Here is a 15,979-nt window from a genome sequence, read left to right on the forward strand (position 1 = left end):
GATAAACATACAAAAATCAATATTATTTCCATATACTATGGACATGTGGACACTGAAATTATATTTATAATACCATTTATAATTACTCAAAAAATACTTAGGTATAAATGTAACAAAATATGTACAGGACTTGTATTCTGCGAACTACAAAACACTGATGAAAGAAATTAAGTAAGAGCTAAATAGGGAATTCCCTGGTGGTCCAGTGGTTAGGACTCAGCGCTTTCACTGCTGAGGGCCTGAGGGCCCAGGTTCAATCCCTGGTCAGTGAATTAAGATCCCATAAGCTGCACATTGTGGCCAAAAACAAAAACAAAAAAGAGCTAAATACATGGTAAGATACACCATATTGATGGATTGGAAGATTCAGCACAGTAAAGATCTCAACTGTCTTCAAGTTTACTTGGTTTACTGCAATATCTCAGCAAGATTTTTTCGTAGATATAAATAAGATTATTCTAAAATTTATATGGAAAAGCAAAGAAACTAGAATAGTTAAAGCAACTTTGAAAAAGAATAAAGAAATAATCAACCCACCCAATATTAAAGCCTATATATAGCTACAGTAATCAACACTGTGTGATGTGGGTGGAGGGATAAACACACAGATCAGTGAAACAGAACACCTAGAAACAGACTCACAAATGGGCTCAACAGCTTTTTGACAAAGGTGTAAAAGAACTGAGTGGAGGAAGATAGCTTATTCAACAAATAATGCTGGGACAACTGACTGTCCATAAGCAAAAAAAAAAGAATCTTGACCGAATCCTACATCTAATACAAAATTTAGATGCGAAAGAATCACAGAAATAAATGTACAGTGTAAAACTACAGCATTTTTAGAAAAAACACAGAAGAAAATCTGCAAGATCTGAGGATAGGCAAAGAGTTCTTAGACTTGACAACGAAAGGACAATCCATAAAAGGAAACACTGATGAACCAGACCTCTCAAAATTAAAACTTTTGTTCCTCAGAGACACAATTAAGAGGATGAAAGGAAACTAAAGACTAGGAAAAAATATTTGCAAACCACATATCCATCAAATGACTACCATCTAGAATATATAAAAAACTCTCAAATCTCAACAGCAAAAAACCAAACAATTAGAAAATGGACAAAAGACACGAACAGACATTTCATCAAAGAAGATATACAGATGGCAAAAAAGCACATGGAAATAACATCATTAGAACTTAGGAAGATGCAAATTAAAATCACAGTGTATATCACCATATACCTATCAGAATGGCTAAAATAAAAGCATTGACAACACAAAATGTTGGCAAGGATGCACAGAAACTGAATCACTCATATGCTGCTGCGTTGCTGGTGGAAGGTAAATTGGTACAGCCACTCTGGAACACAATTTAGCTGTGTCTTTCAAACTAAACATGCAACTACAACATGACCCAGTAATTGCACTCCTCCACATTTATCACAGAGAAATAAAAACTTACTTTTGCACAAAAACCTGTACACAAATGTTTATAGCAATGTTACTTGTAATTGTCAGAAACTGGAGACAACCCATATGTCCTTCAACAGTGAATGGTTATGTAACTGGTATATGTGTTTTACAAAAAACTATTCAGCAATCAAAAGGAATGAAATATTGATAAGTAACAAGGAAATACTGACAAGGAACTACTTGAATAAATTTCCAGAGAATTATGCTGAGTAAAAAAAAAACAGTCCTAAAAGGTTGCATACTGTATGACTCCATTTAAATAACATTCCTGAAATGACAAAATTATAGAAATGGACTAGTGGTTACAAAGGGTTGAGAATAAGAGGAGGTGAGGAACAGGGACAAGGAACAAGATGAAAGTGGGTGTCTAAAAATGAGTAACAGGAAGGATCCTTATGTGACAGAAGGAATTCTTCCATATCTTTGCTGTATCAACATCAATATCTTGTTTGCAGTCTTGAACTATAGTTTTGGAACTGGGTAAAGGACCAATGGGATCTCTCTGTACTACTTCTTATGTGAATCTAAAATTATCTTAAAATCAAAAAAAATTTTTTTAAAGTAAAATTCCCTCTAAAGTAAAAAATCAAATTGGTATCATACCTCCAAATCTGATCTCCTACTACCACTATCTCAGTGAATTATATCATTATCCATCCCTGAACAAGTCACAAACCAAGCAACCATCCTTGACAACTCAATCTCCTTTATCTTCCATATCCAATTCATCTTTAAGTCCTGCTGCATTTATCTCCTAAATGTCTCTGAAACTGGTTCTCTTCTTTCTGTGTCCATCACCACTAACCTAGCCAAGTCATTCATGCATTCATTAACTGGAAGCCAACTCTGACCGAGCACTATTTTAGGTACTGGAGAAATGGGTACAAATGAAACAGACAACCCAGCACAAGAGAGTTTATAATTCAGAGGAAGAGCAGATTATAAATAAATATGTACTATTTTGCAGTGATAAGTACTCTGAGCGAAAATAACACATGGTGAGGGCATAAAGACTGTGGAAGAATGCCGGAGAGGGTGTGGAGAAAAGGGAACTCTCTTACACTGTTGGTGGGAATGTAAATTGGTGCAGTCACAATGGAAAACAGTACGGAGGTTCCTCAAAAACTAAAAATAGAGTTGCCATATGATCCAGTAATCCCACTCCTGGGCATATATCCAGAAAAAACTATAATTTGAAAACATACATGCACCCCTAGTGCCCACTCTTGCCACTATTCAACATAGTTTTGGAACTCCTAGACACAGCAATTAGAGAAGAAAAAGAAATAAAAGGAATCCAAATTGGAAAAGAAAAAGTAAAACTGTCACTATTTGCAGATGACATGATACTATACATAGAAAATCCTAAAGATGCCACCAGAAAACAGCTAGAGCTAATCAATAGATTTAGTAAAGCTGCAGTATACAAAATTAATACACAAATCTCTTGCATTCCTATACACTAACAATGAAAGATCAGAAATAGAAATTAGGGAAACAATTACATTTAGCATTGCAACAGAAAGAATAAAATACCAAGAAATAAACCTACCTAAGGAGACAAAAGACCTATATGCAGAGAACTATAAGATACTGATGAAAGAAATCAAAGACTACACAAACAGATGGAGAGATATACCATGTTCTTGGATTGCAAGAATCAACATTGTGAAAATGACTATACTACCCAAAGCAATCTACAGATTCAGTGCAATCCCTATCAAATTACCAATGGCATTTTTCACAGAATTAGAACCAAAAATTTTACAATTTGTATGGAAACACGAAAGACCCCGAATACCTAAAGTGATCTTGAGAAAGAAAAAGGGAGCTGGAGGAATCAGGCTCCCTGATTTCAGACTATACTACAAAGCTACAGTAATCAAGACAGTATGGTACTGGCACAAAAAAAGAAATATACATCAATGGAACAGGATAGAAAACCCAGAGATAAACCCCCACACATACGGTCACCTAATCTATGACAAAGGAAGCAACAATATACAATGGAGAAAAGACAGCCTCTTCAATAATTGGTGCTAGGAAAACTGGACAGCTAACACGTAAAAGAAGAAAATTAGAATACTCCCTAACACCATACACAAAAATAAACTCAAAATGGATTAAAGACCTAAATGTAAGGCCAGACACTATAAAATTCCTTGAGGAAAACATAGGCAGAACACTCTTTGATATAAGTCATAGCAAGATCTTTTTTAACCCACCTCCTAGAGTTATGAAAAGAAAAACAAAAGTAAAAAATGGGACCTCATTAAACTTAAAAGCTTTTGACAGCAAAGGAAACCATAACAAAACGAAAACCCTCAGAATGGGAGAAAATATTTGCAAATGAAGCAACTGACAAAGGATTAATCTCCAAAATATACAAACAGCTCATGCAGCTCAATATAAAAAAAAAAATTAAAAATTAAAAAATGAGTGGAAGACCTAAATAGACATTTCTCCAAAGACATATAGATGGCCAAAAAACACATGATAAGATGCTCAACATCACTAATTATTAGAGAAATGCAAATCAAAACTACAATGAGGGGCTTCCCTGGTGGCGCAGTGGTTGAGAGTCCGCCTTCCGATGCAGGGGACACGGGTTCGTGCCCCGGTCTGGGAAGATCCCACATGCTGTGGAGTGGCTAGGCCCGTGAGCCATGGCCGCTGAGTCTGCACGTCCAGAGCCTGTGCTCCGCAACGGGAGAGGCCACAACAGTGAGAGGGCCGCGTAACGCAAAAAAAAAAAAAACTACAATGAGGTATCACCTCATACTGGTCAGAATGGCCCATCATCAAAAAAATCTAGAAACAATAAATGCTGGAGAGGGTGTGGACAACAGGGAACCCTCTTGCACTGTTGGTGGGAATGTAAATTGATGCAGCCACTATGGAGAACAGTATGGAGGTTCCTTAAAAAACTAAAAACAGAACTACTATATGACCCAGCAATCCCACTGCTGTGCATATACCCAGAGAAAACCATAATTCAAAAAGACACAGGCACTCCAATGTTCACTGCAGCACTATGTACAATAGCCAGCACATGGAAGCAACATAAATGTCCATCAACAGAGGAATGGATATAGAAGATACGGTACATATATACAATGGAATATTACTCAGCCATAAACAGGAGTGAAATTGGGTCATTTATAGAGACTTAGATGGACGTAGGGACTGTCATACAGAGTGAAATAAGCCAGAAAGAGAAAAACAAATATCGTATATTAACACATATATATGGAATCTAGAAAGATGGTATAGATGATCTTATTTGCAAAGCAAAAATAGAGACACACACGTAGAGAAGAAACATATGGATACCGAGGGGGAAGGGGGAGTGGGATGAATTGGGAGATTGGGATTGACATATATACACTATTGAGACTATGTATAAAATAGATAACTAATGAGAACCTACTGTATAGCACAGGGAACTCTACTCAATGCTCTGTGGTGACCTAAATTGGAAGTAATCCAAAAGAGAGGGGATATATGTATACGTACAGCTGATTCACTCTGTTATACAGTAGAAACTAACACAACATTGTAAAGCAACTATACTCCAATAAAAATTTTTAAAAAAAGTAGACAGCTAGCCCTCCCCTCCACAAAAAAAGGAGTCAAGCCACTGAACTGTAAAGGAAATGAACAAAATTAAAACTATAAGTGAAATGGAGATTACACCACTAAAATTCATGTCCACATTTATTTTTTAGCTCTCTGAGAATGGAGACCTTCTTATAACATTTAAGTCTGTTGCTTGGATTTTACACATTTAACTTGCATGCATGTTTTAAAGAATGCATTAAGTATAAAAATGTTGTGTTTCCTTTGTCAAAAAAAAAAAAAAAAGAAAGAGGCGATACATGCACCCCTATGTTCACAGCAGCACTATTTACAATAGCCAAGACAAGGAAACAACCTAAATGTCCATCAACAGATGAATGGATAAAGAAGATGTGGTATATATACAGAATGGAATACTACTCAGCCATAAAAATGAATGAAATAATGCCATTTGCAGCAACACGAATGGATCTAGAGATTATACTAAGTAAAGTAAGCCAGAAAGAGAAAGACAAATACCATATGATACCACTTACATGTGGAATCTGAAATATGACGCAAATGAACTTATCTATGAAACAGAAATAGATTTGCAGATATAGAGAACAGACTTGTGGTTGTCAAGGGGGAAAGGGGTTGGGGAGGGTTAAATTAGGAGTTTGGGATTAGTAGATGCAAACTATTATATATAGAATGGATAAACAACAAGGTCCTACTGTATATAGTACAGGGGACTATAATCAATATCCTGTGATAAACCATAATGGAAAAGAATATGAAAAAGAATACATATATGTATAACTGAATCACTTTGCTGTACAGCAGAAATTAACATAACATTGTAAATCAACTATACTTCAATAAAATTTAAAAAAAAAAAGAATGTGGAGGACAGAGGGCCATGTTCAGATGTGCTGTGTCTAATAGACAAAGTGCCATCTGAACAGAAACCTGCGCAACTCAAGGAAGTCAGTCATGTGGGCTTGTGGCTCAGGAAGAATGGTCCAGGAGAGGAAAAAACAAGTGCAGAGGCCCTGAGGTGGCCTGTCTGAAGAACTACAAGGAGACCAGGGGATTAGAGTTCTTGAATGAAGGGCAGAGAGGAAGGAGGTGAAGGTGAAAAGGTAGCCAAGACCAGACCACGAAGGCCACACTAGGGGCTTTGGATTGTGTTCTATGTGATAGAAGCTACTAAAGGTTTTGAGCATGGGAGTGAGATAACCTGATCTACCTTTTAAATAGACCATTCTGGCAGCTACAAGGACAACAGATGTTGGTGGCAGGGGATGAGAACAAGACTAAATCAAACATATTAAACAGGACTACAGAGCATTTGGGCTCAACTTTCACCTTGTAAATTAACTCTTTAAAACCACTGCATGTTATGTTAAAACCACTGCTGCTCTAACCCCTAGAGCACCTTTCTGCAAATTAAAAAAATTTGCAGATGCAGCCTCATCAAATCTTGGTGGGTGGAAGGCAGCCCACAAGGGACCCCTCAGCCAACCACCCTGCCAGGTTCAGTCTGCCCTGAATTCTAGCATAAATATAACAAAGAAAGAGAAAAAGACAAACACTTTTTCATTGGAGGTAATTTACCTAATCATCCCTGAATTTTTAAATTTTTGATTTTAAGAATATTTTCACATTGGGTGTCAACCAAACTCATGAGACGTTCAAGTTGATTTAATCACATTATCCATATTATATATATATGTATATATGTATGTATGTATACATATATATATATACATATAAAATATTCCAGAAAAATGATTAGACTTTGGGTTCATTTCTTTTCTCATTTTTTTTTTTTTTTTTGTGGTATGCAGGCCTCTCACTGTTGTGGCCTCTCCCGTTGCGGAGCACAGGCTCCCGACGCGCAGGCTCAGCGGCCATGGCTCACGGGCCCAGCCACTCCGCGGCATGTGGGATCTTCCCGGACCGGGGCACAAACCCGTGTCCCCTGCATCGGCAGGCAGACTCTCAACCACTGCGCCACCAGGGAAGCCCTGGGTTCATTTCTTAAGGAAGAGACTCAGATGAGTCTCTTTGAGCCATTTCCTCCCACTTCTCAATATAAAACATACAGAGCCAGGGGTGACACAGTTTGTTTTTTCTGTTCGTTTTATTTTTCCTAGTTGTAAATAGTTTTGATGTGAAAATAATATTTTAAAAGCACATTTGGAGGCAATTAGAGGTTCTAGGGGTCCTATCCTGGAAGCATAAGCTTTTCTGTCACCGGCTGTTCAAAGGGTCGGTTTTTGGTTCTGGTCTAGAGTTAATGATCAAGGTGCTTCCAAGAACATCCAGATCCTTCACCTGAGCTCAGAGAACTGAGCTCCCCTTGGAAGGGAAACTGTTCTGAGGGCACTTTAGTCCAGGCAGATGGGAGACTCGCCAGGGTTGCAGGAGAGACACAACCACAGGCCAGCACTCCCAGGACGCTCCATCTGACTGTCACCTTTGACCAAAGAGAGGAGGTTCATCCCATCAAGAGAAACGCACACACTGGTTGGCTCTGATGTCCTTACTTCCTCCAGACACCCAGAGTTTTCCTTCAGGGACAGCTTCCCAAACCTGAGAAGGACTTGACATCACCACTAGGTGTCTTCAGGGTCTCTCTGGACAGCTTTCGACTCCAGTCATACTTTCTATTCAGTTTAATCCAACTAACACTTCACTCAGGAAGGGGGACTCCTCATGGATCAGAGGCTCCCGAGGCGAATGGAAAGTGAACAATTCTTCCTTCTCTTCCTTTGATCTTCCAAGCCATACTCAGTCCACACCTGACGCTCCTCCTAAACTCTCCACTGGTTCCCTGCTGCCTGCGTTCTCTGTTTACTTTGTGGTGGTCTCCAGCAGTTCCCACAAAATTAGAATATTTCTCCCAAATGACAGTTAAAAGATATAAGGAGAGATAAGTGTGTTCCCACCTCAAAAGATCTCACTTTATACGGGAAAGAATGAGCTCTACTAAAGGTGTGGGCGCTTTAGGGATCGAGACAGCCTGTCCCACAGCACTTCTGCTGGGCCCCCATTGTGTGGGGGCATCACTGACTCGTCTGGACCCAACAGCAACCTCAGACAAGTCCTACCATGTCTATGCCAGGTGGCTCCACATTGGTTTCAGGCTGATCCTTGCAGAATATAAACCTGGGCCCGTGGCCAGGGTACTTCAACTCCTCAGAGGCTGTGCCTGGCTCTCAGGTCCCGGCCCCCTCTCCCCGCTCCCGTCTCTACAACCCGGCTTCCTTTGTTTGGACTCTCGGACATGCTCTTCCTGTGCCTGAACGCTTCTCAACGTGGGATCCGGCCCTTCGTCGGGAAGCCTTACCCACAGCACCCCTCCTGTTCCACGTTCTCACAGCACCTGTGGCTCTTCTCCCGAGGTCCTCACCGGAGTCTGTCATTCCACAGCCCTGTGTGCGCTTAGCCTCCCCCTCCACTGAGCTCCGCCAGGGCAGGACCTGCGTCCTTCTGTCCAAGGTTGCACTGCTGTTTATCACGGGACAGGAAAGCAGTGGGCGAGGGTTAGAACCTGGCTCCCCCAGAGCCCTGGCCTCCCCAATTCAACAGTTCTCAGTCCTCAACTTCCATGACAGCCGAATCTGCCAGTTTTCTCCTCTGGTGACTTCTTCTCAGGCTCAGCCAGATTCTTCCTTCTTAACTCACCTCATAAACATTGAGGTTTCCTGGGACTCTGTCCTCTCCTCCGTTCCCTCGTCTGCTCAGCTCAAGGTTTCAAATGCTACCTTCTCACTGACGGCTCCCTGACCTCCCTGTTGAGTTCCAACCCTGTATACCTTCTACAGCTGTCCACTGGCGACCTCTACCCATATTTCACTCACATCTCAAATGAAACCCATGCCACACCGAACTCATCCTGAACCCTTAACAAAGGGACCTCTCCTTTTTCCTTTTTTTTAAAAAAATGTTATATTTATTTATTTATTTATTTTTGGCTGCATTGGGTCTTTGTTGCCGCGCACGGGCTTTCTCTAGCTGTGTCAAGTCGGGGCTACTCTTTGTTGCAGTGCGCAGGCTTCTCATTGTGGTGGCTTCCCTTGTTGTGAAGCTTGGGCTCTAGGCACGCCGGCTTCAGTAACTGTGACGCGCAGGCTCAGTAGTTGTGGCGCACAGGCTTAGCTGTTCTGTGGGATGTGGGATCTTCCCAGACCAGGGATCAAACCCATGTCCCCTGCATTGGCAGGCAGATTCTTAACCAGTGCGCCACCAGGGAAGTCTCTCTCTCCTCTTTCCTGAACCCACTGCACGTGCCTTCCTGCAGGTAACGTCTTGCCTGCATTACACAATAATCTCCAGAAGGTTCCCACCTCTAGTTTTTCCTCACTTCAAATCTAAGACCAACAGTGTTTCCAAAGTGACCATTCTTATTAAATTGAAATTGCATAATAAGGACTTTACGAATATATTCTCTGTGAAAATTTTAATAACATTACATGTAAATAAAGTCCCCTTTCATCAATACTCATTCTCGATCCTAATCCAAATGTAACTAGTTACCACCTTAGGTGTCCCGCGACCTTTCTCTCAGCACTTACATGCATATTATGCATATAGACAAACACCCACGTAATTTTCTTTACACATAAATGGTGACATGTCATAATCATGCACTGTAACTAGCTTTAGTCCTTCACGTGCCTTGGAGCTCCACCCACACCAGTGCTTCTTGTTTCTGACTGTGGTGTTGTGTGCCAGTGTAGGGACCCACCTCAGCTTCTTTAGCTATGCCTTTACCGAAGGACATTTAAAGTGTTTCAGACTCTGACCATTTTTTCTAAAATATCAAGGACCATGTAATTCTTCTGCTTAAAATCCTTGAATTATTTCCAGTCACCCACAGACAGTTCCCATCTCTAAGAACTGTACCAAAGCACTTCAGAGTGTGGCCCCCACCTGGCTTTCTGATCTCATTTCCTTCCTCATCTCTTTCTTTTCCCACAACCCTGGGCTTCAGTCAGAATGAATTATCTGCAGTTCCTTAAATGGACTAAGTTTGCTCAGTGAATACATGAAAATGCAGCCCTCCTCTGAAACAAGAGAAAAGAATAAAGATCCTGAGAGATTTACCTGTGAAGTGATTATCAGACATGACGCAGAAGTTTGTGACCCTTCTCCAAAACTTCTTGAGGACTGAGAACTTGGAGAAATTTCCCTGACCAACATCTCCAAGTTGCACATGCACTCCTTTACCAGACTGCTGCCTGCAGAGATTCCCCACCCACTCACCTACAGAGGAGCCTCCAGGGCTTTCTTTCTCTACCTTCCAGGGATCTTCTCCTTGCTGCAACAGGGAGATCACTGCAGGTTTGGAAAATAGGAGTCCTGCTCATAGAAAAAAAAACAAAAAAATAACAACAACAACAAACTTGGTTTTGACACGAAGAGGTATCTGAGATCTGAGTGGAAACTTACAGGATGATATAAAGAGCTCCTTAGGGTGCTCAAGTTCTGCCCCCATGATGTGAGGGGTGTGTTAGGGAAAAAGCAAGGGACTTGTAAAACATAACAATGTAATAATTAGTTGCATGTTAGGAAGATACAATAAACATGTACCCTTGAAATAGGGTACCATTAGCTTTCTATAAAAGAGGAAATATATGAGATGTACAGACTAAATACATATTTATAAACAGGTATCTATGGAGAAGATACCAGGTAGACTGTTTAAAATGAGAAAACACTATCTGGTTCCCTTTCAAATATGGATTATACAGTGTTCATCTAGCTGGAAAAGTGAACGGGAAAGGCAAGTGGTGGGTCAAAGAAGAGGGATGAAAGATGCTCTCTGCTTAGAGATGAGCAGACACATCATAGAACAATCATAGTGGGAAATGCCTGAACTATGAGGGAATTTCTAATGTGCAGCTCTGTAGACTGTCCCATCTGTGGGGCATGAGGCATCCATGCCTATTAGCAGGAAAAAGTTTTTCAGATTTATTTGTGGAGATCCAATTTGTACAGTGCTAAGGCAAAACTCAGCTAAAGTTTTGATGATCCATGGCTTTTATCCAGGGAATCAGATGCTGAGTTATCCCAATTTCTAAACAGAGGAAATTTCCTTACCCAATGACACCAAGTTGCTATAGTTCTCCAGCATCACATCTTGGTACAAGTTTCTCTGTGAAGGAGCCAGCTTTCTCCACTCATCCCGCGTAAAGAGCACAGCCACATCTTCAAACGTCACTGACAGCTGTAGAGACAAGCATCCCAGCTCACCCAAGACCACCCATCACACAGGGTGAAGAGGGCGGCAGTGGGAAGTAGACAGGCCACCATGAAATGCTTCTATATTATTCTAGGTTCTTAAGGTTTCAAGTCACTGGTTTAATGAACACTTGACCTGTGACAAATACATACTGAGTACCATGAAGTATGAACCAGGCCCTGTGTTAACCACACAGAGATGTGTGGAGGTATTAAGACCATTAGTGGGAGTGTTAATTAGAATAATCTTTCTAATAGCAATTTGGTAATATATATTAAGAGCTTTAAAATGTGCATACTTTTTAACTCTCCAATTACTATATTTGTTTGATAATGAACAGTGCAAAAAAATGCACACAAAAGGACATTTATTATGGTGTTAGTTAACAGCAGAGAAACAGAAACACCTACAACCTAAATAATCACTGACAGAGGCTCGGTTAAATAATTTAAGGCACTATCTGTGTGCTCTCTGCAGCCTGAGGACAGTAATAATGGAAATTAAAACAGCTATCATTAACTGAATGCTTTCTTCAGGACAAGTACTATTCTTAGAGCTTTATATTAATCTTTAGTGTAAATCTTTATTTTACCTTCACAACAACGCTAGGAAGAAGGTACTATTATTGTCCTCGTTTTACACAAGAGAAGTCACAGAGAGGATAAGAAATTTGTCTAAAGTCACACAATTGGTCAGTGGTAGTGCTGGGATTCCAATTCCAGGTGGATGTCTAAGGCTCCATTCCTAACCACTCTGTAAAACTGCCTCTCAAAACCTACCAAATAGTTAATAAATAAATGAAATAATCCATACAATGTACTTAAAACCATACATGGCTCATATTAAAGCTTCAGATCTTACCTATTATCATGTCAATATAAAGTACTATGAATCATTAAAATTGATGGTGTAAGTCAGTATTTTTGACTTAAAAAGGCATTCATAATAACGTTAAGTATAAAAAGCAAGTTACATATCAGTATGTATAGTTTGGTTCCATTTTTGAAAAAAAATTATATATGTACATAGCAAGTGATGCTGAGAGATGCAGAACAAATGGCTGACAGCGATCATCTCCAGATGGTGGGATTAAGGGTGATTTTACTTTTTTTTTGCATATACGGAAAAAATATATAGACAAATACATGTACATACACACATCTATGCACATATGTACATTTACAAGCATATATACATATACCCATATATATATATGTGCATGTTTTATTCTCTATAAAGTTTTTTGCCATGATCATGCAATATTTTTATAGTAAGAAAAGGCATTAAATTATTGGCACATTGGGAGGAATATAAGAAATGATCTCTGCTCTCAAAGAACTTACAATCTAACTGGCAGACAAGAAAAGTGCATGAATTTGAACACTAAAAGGAAAATGTGTAGCTGGATAGGACCATACACCATATCTGCTAATCCTCATTTTAGAGACAAGGAACACAAGATCCAGGACAGTCAAGATTCCAGGTCACATACTTTATTAATGGCAGAGACAGGATGATAACTAAAGTTTTCTTCCAACACAGCACTTGGTATACTCTCTCTCTTATCTTAAACATCCTATTACTGAGTTTTACACACAATTCCACACAGCAGGTGAGGTTAGGGAGAAATGTCACACAGGACTCACACACAGGGACAGAGAAAATTCTGGGCAAGAGAGCAGCTTGGCTCTGTTGGAATGGAATGTGAAAGCCTTAGAAAAAAGCAGTCCAAATATGCAAAGGCAGGTCCTAGCCATAGCCTCAGAAGATCAACCACCATGACATTTCGTGGGTCCAAATGATATACAACATCGCACTGCAGAGAGCTCTGGTAACACAGGGGCTGGGCCTGCCATGTGTTCTGAGAGATGCACCAGAGGAATGGCTGGACAATAACCAGCATGAACTCAGAGGCCAGACATACCTGGGTTTGATTTCAGGTCACTTGACTTCTTTAAGCCTCAGTTTCCTCATGTGTAAAATGGGGGTAATAACTGCTGCGCTGTTATGAGAGTGAGAACAAAGGTAAAGCCCTCGGGATATTCCCCCAGCAACATTAACTATTATTGTTAGATGAAAATGAGTACAGAATGAACAGTATTTTCTGGTTCCTAAAAACACTGTACAGTTAATTTTTATCTATCAACAGTAATAGTATCATGTACTAGAATAATATTGTTCAGCTACCACAACCACCACATATTCAACATCAACTATGTGCCCGGCCCTTACTGAAACACTTGCCATGCTGCAATTCCTCTCATCTACCCTATGAGGTACGCATGGTTGTTATTCCCATTCTACAGGTGAGGAAACTGAGGCACAGAGAGATGCAATTGCCTAAGGCCCATAAATGGTAACAGAAGATACGGGTTCAAACTTGGCTGTCTGGCTTGAGAGCCCCACTTCTAACTGTACACCCTGTATACCTTGCTTCTCCACTACTGATATCCCACAGCACCCTCCCTGCCACTTCCTGAGGAGTCTCCTCTCAGCTCTTAAAGTCAAGAGACCTCTCCATCTGTGTCCCCACCAAAATGGCTATCCTTTGTTCACACACCGCCTCACCTGGATGGGGTCCCACCCTCATTCCCACAGAATAAAGATGACAATGGCAGGTCAAGATCAGTTTTCAAGAGAGTGATAGAAGCAAGGCACATGATCCAGAAAGTTAAGAGGGAGAAAAAACTAAAAACTCTGGACTGGGAAAAGCCTGGGTAAGGTATCATGAAGATTCTCGGGGTGGAAAGAAAAAGAAAAGCATCCTGGCCAAGGGTAGGGAGGGGGACATGACTGAGCAAAGGAGGCAGGCCAGAAAGGAACTCTGCCAAGTGCGCACATTTGTTTGTTCTGACCCCAAGTGGTATAAGATATGTGGCATCTTACCTGTCAATTCAGTAATCATACAGTGAATTGAGATTAATGAATAAAAGAGTGTCTATCAGAAAAAAAAAAAAGAGACACAACACATGGATTGGGGGGTTGGAGGCAAGCAATCCCTATGCAATCCACCATCTACCAGGATGGACCAACTCTTCAAAGGGAGAAGGACATGGGCTCCAAATCCTGGCGAAGACTGTACTGGGGACAGAACTTCAGTTTGAGGGTTAAAAAACAAACCTATTTGTCCGTAAGACTTGAGATGGTAATGCACTCACCTGAGACCTTGTTTCCCTCTGTTCAGTAGCCATGTCCTCTTTCTGGGCAGTTTCCCCTTAGGATGGGAGAAGTCTCCAGAAGCCAAATCTGAGAGAAGAAAATGGGAGCCAGGAGGAAGGCCCTTCTGCTTTGCACCCCTCAGAATCAGCAGCTCTGAAACCTTTACACCACCTGAGAATGATGCCATGTGCCCTCAGGAAGGAAGTCAGGAGCTAGGAGTAGAGAGGACCAGAGAGAAGGGCTGGGTCCTGGTCCAGGCCCAGCTCTTTCCCTGGCTCAGAGGAAAAGGTCCTAGGACTCCATCAGCAGTAGCAGCAACTCCCTGAGCCTCACCGCGTGCCAGGCACTACCTATCAATACATCATCGAGTCCCACAGCACAGTTGGCACTGTCAGCACCCCATTTTATAGATCAGGAAACTGAGGGCAGAGTGGGAGCAACTTGCCCCAGTCCACACAGCCAGGGAGGGTGGCACCAGGATTCCAAGCACCGCGGGCTCCAGAGCACCTGCTCTAACCTCCCTGCGTGCATGTGACAACTTTTCTCCACCTCAAGCCTTCCCACCCAATTCCTCCCCCTCCTATCAAGGAAACAATTTCCAGATTTCTAGAGAAAGCTGCTTCGGAAAGGGAAAACATCAGCTCTCCTATGGCGGGGAGGTGGCTGCTGTCTTGAGGAAAGGGCACAGAAAACCAAAGACCTGGGTTCCAGTCCTGGCTCTGCCACTGGGGGAAGTCGGCGACTCACTTCTCGCGCAAAACAAGCCTGTCACTCGGAAGTGCAGGAGTGATAGTAAAGGGAGGAAATTTCTCACGTTCACTGCCGGCCCGAAACAAATTCAAATGCCGTAAGGCGCTGGGCAGGTAGCGCACTGGGAATGGGTCGGGAGGAAGCAGAAGGGTGGCTGGGTCCAGCCAATGGGGACGAAGTGCCCGACCTGTCTCGTTCAGGGGTACTGTGGGATGGCTGGTGGCGGCAGGCGGACAGAGCCGGGGTGCCCGGCCCTCGGCCCGCCGGCGCCCACAAAGGCCCGGCTCGCGCCTCCTGGGCCTTTGTCCCATACCCCGGCGCCGCATCCTCCCGAAGCCCGGTCCTCCCTCCCGCATCCTGCCGAGCCTCCGCCGCTCACCTCACCCAGGCCTCGGGTGTTCCGCGGGCCGCAGGCAGGAAGCTCCGGAACTGCCACGGCCTAACAGCAACTTCGGGTCGGGACTCCCCGGGGTGCTGTCTGGGCCGACCCCAGCCCAGAACGCCGCTCACGCCAGCGACAAACGCCCAACTCCCTGTGCAGGTCCGGAGCCGGGTAGTGAGGTGGAGGCGGGGGAACGGTCGCTAACCCCCTGAGAAATGTAGTCCACGCGAGAACCCAAGGATTCTGGGAAGTGTAGTTCTCCGCGCTTGCTGCGTGGAGAGGCCCGGCTGAGCCTGTCATGTGCCCGGGTACTCATTCTGGGCTAGTGGCCGCGCTCCGTGAGTTGCTGGCTCCTGGGTTCCCGGTTCTTCCGAGAGGAAACGGAGTTTCGCCGAGGACAGTGT

The 15,979-nt window shown here is 42.3% G+C and overlaps 1 protein-coding gene across 4 annotated transcripts in view; it reads right to left on the reverse strand.

Moving 5' to 3' along the window:
• Nucleotides 1-15,778, reverse strand: part of LOC101327958 (uncharacterized) — a 30,050-nt gene extending 14,272 nt beyond the window's left edge. Inside the window, exons 1-5 of one of the 4 annotated variants that reach the window (XM_033853700.2) lie at nucleotides 15,573-15,778; nucleotides 14,443-14,530; nucleotides 13,209-13,286; nucleotides 11,143-11,269; nucleotides 10,306-10,401 (exon numbers count right to left, since the gene is read on the reverse strand). In XM_033853700.2, coding sequence (XP_033709591.1) covers nucleotides 10,306-10,401; nucleotides 11,143-11,176 — 130 coding nt within the window. In that variant the 5' untranslated portion in view covers nucleotides 11,177-11,269; nucleotides 13,209-13,286; nucleotides 14,443-14,530; nucleotides 15,573-15,778. Of the gene's footprint in view, nucleotides 1-10,305; nucleotides 10,402-11,142; nucleotides 11,270-13,208; nucleotides 13,287-14,442; nucleotides 14,656-15,572 lie in introns of all 4 variants that reach the window. The other 3 variants (XM_073802902.1, XM_033853699.2, XM_033853698.2) reach the window with 3 other exon arrangements.
• Nucleotides 15,779-15,979: the final 201 nt, after the last annotated feature.

This window comes from Tursiops truncatus, chromosome 3, assembly GCF_011762595.2.
Source record: "Tursiops truncatus isolate mTurTru1 chromosome 3, mTurTru1.mat.Y, whole genome shotgun sequence".
Lineage (NCBI taxonomy): Eukaryota > Metazoa > Chordata > Mammalia > Artiodactyla > Delphinidae > Tursiops > Tursiops truncatus.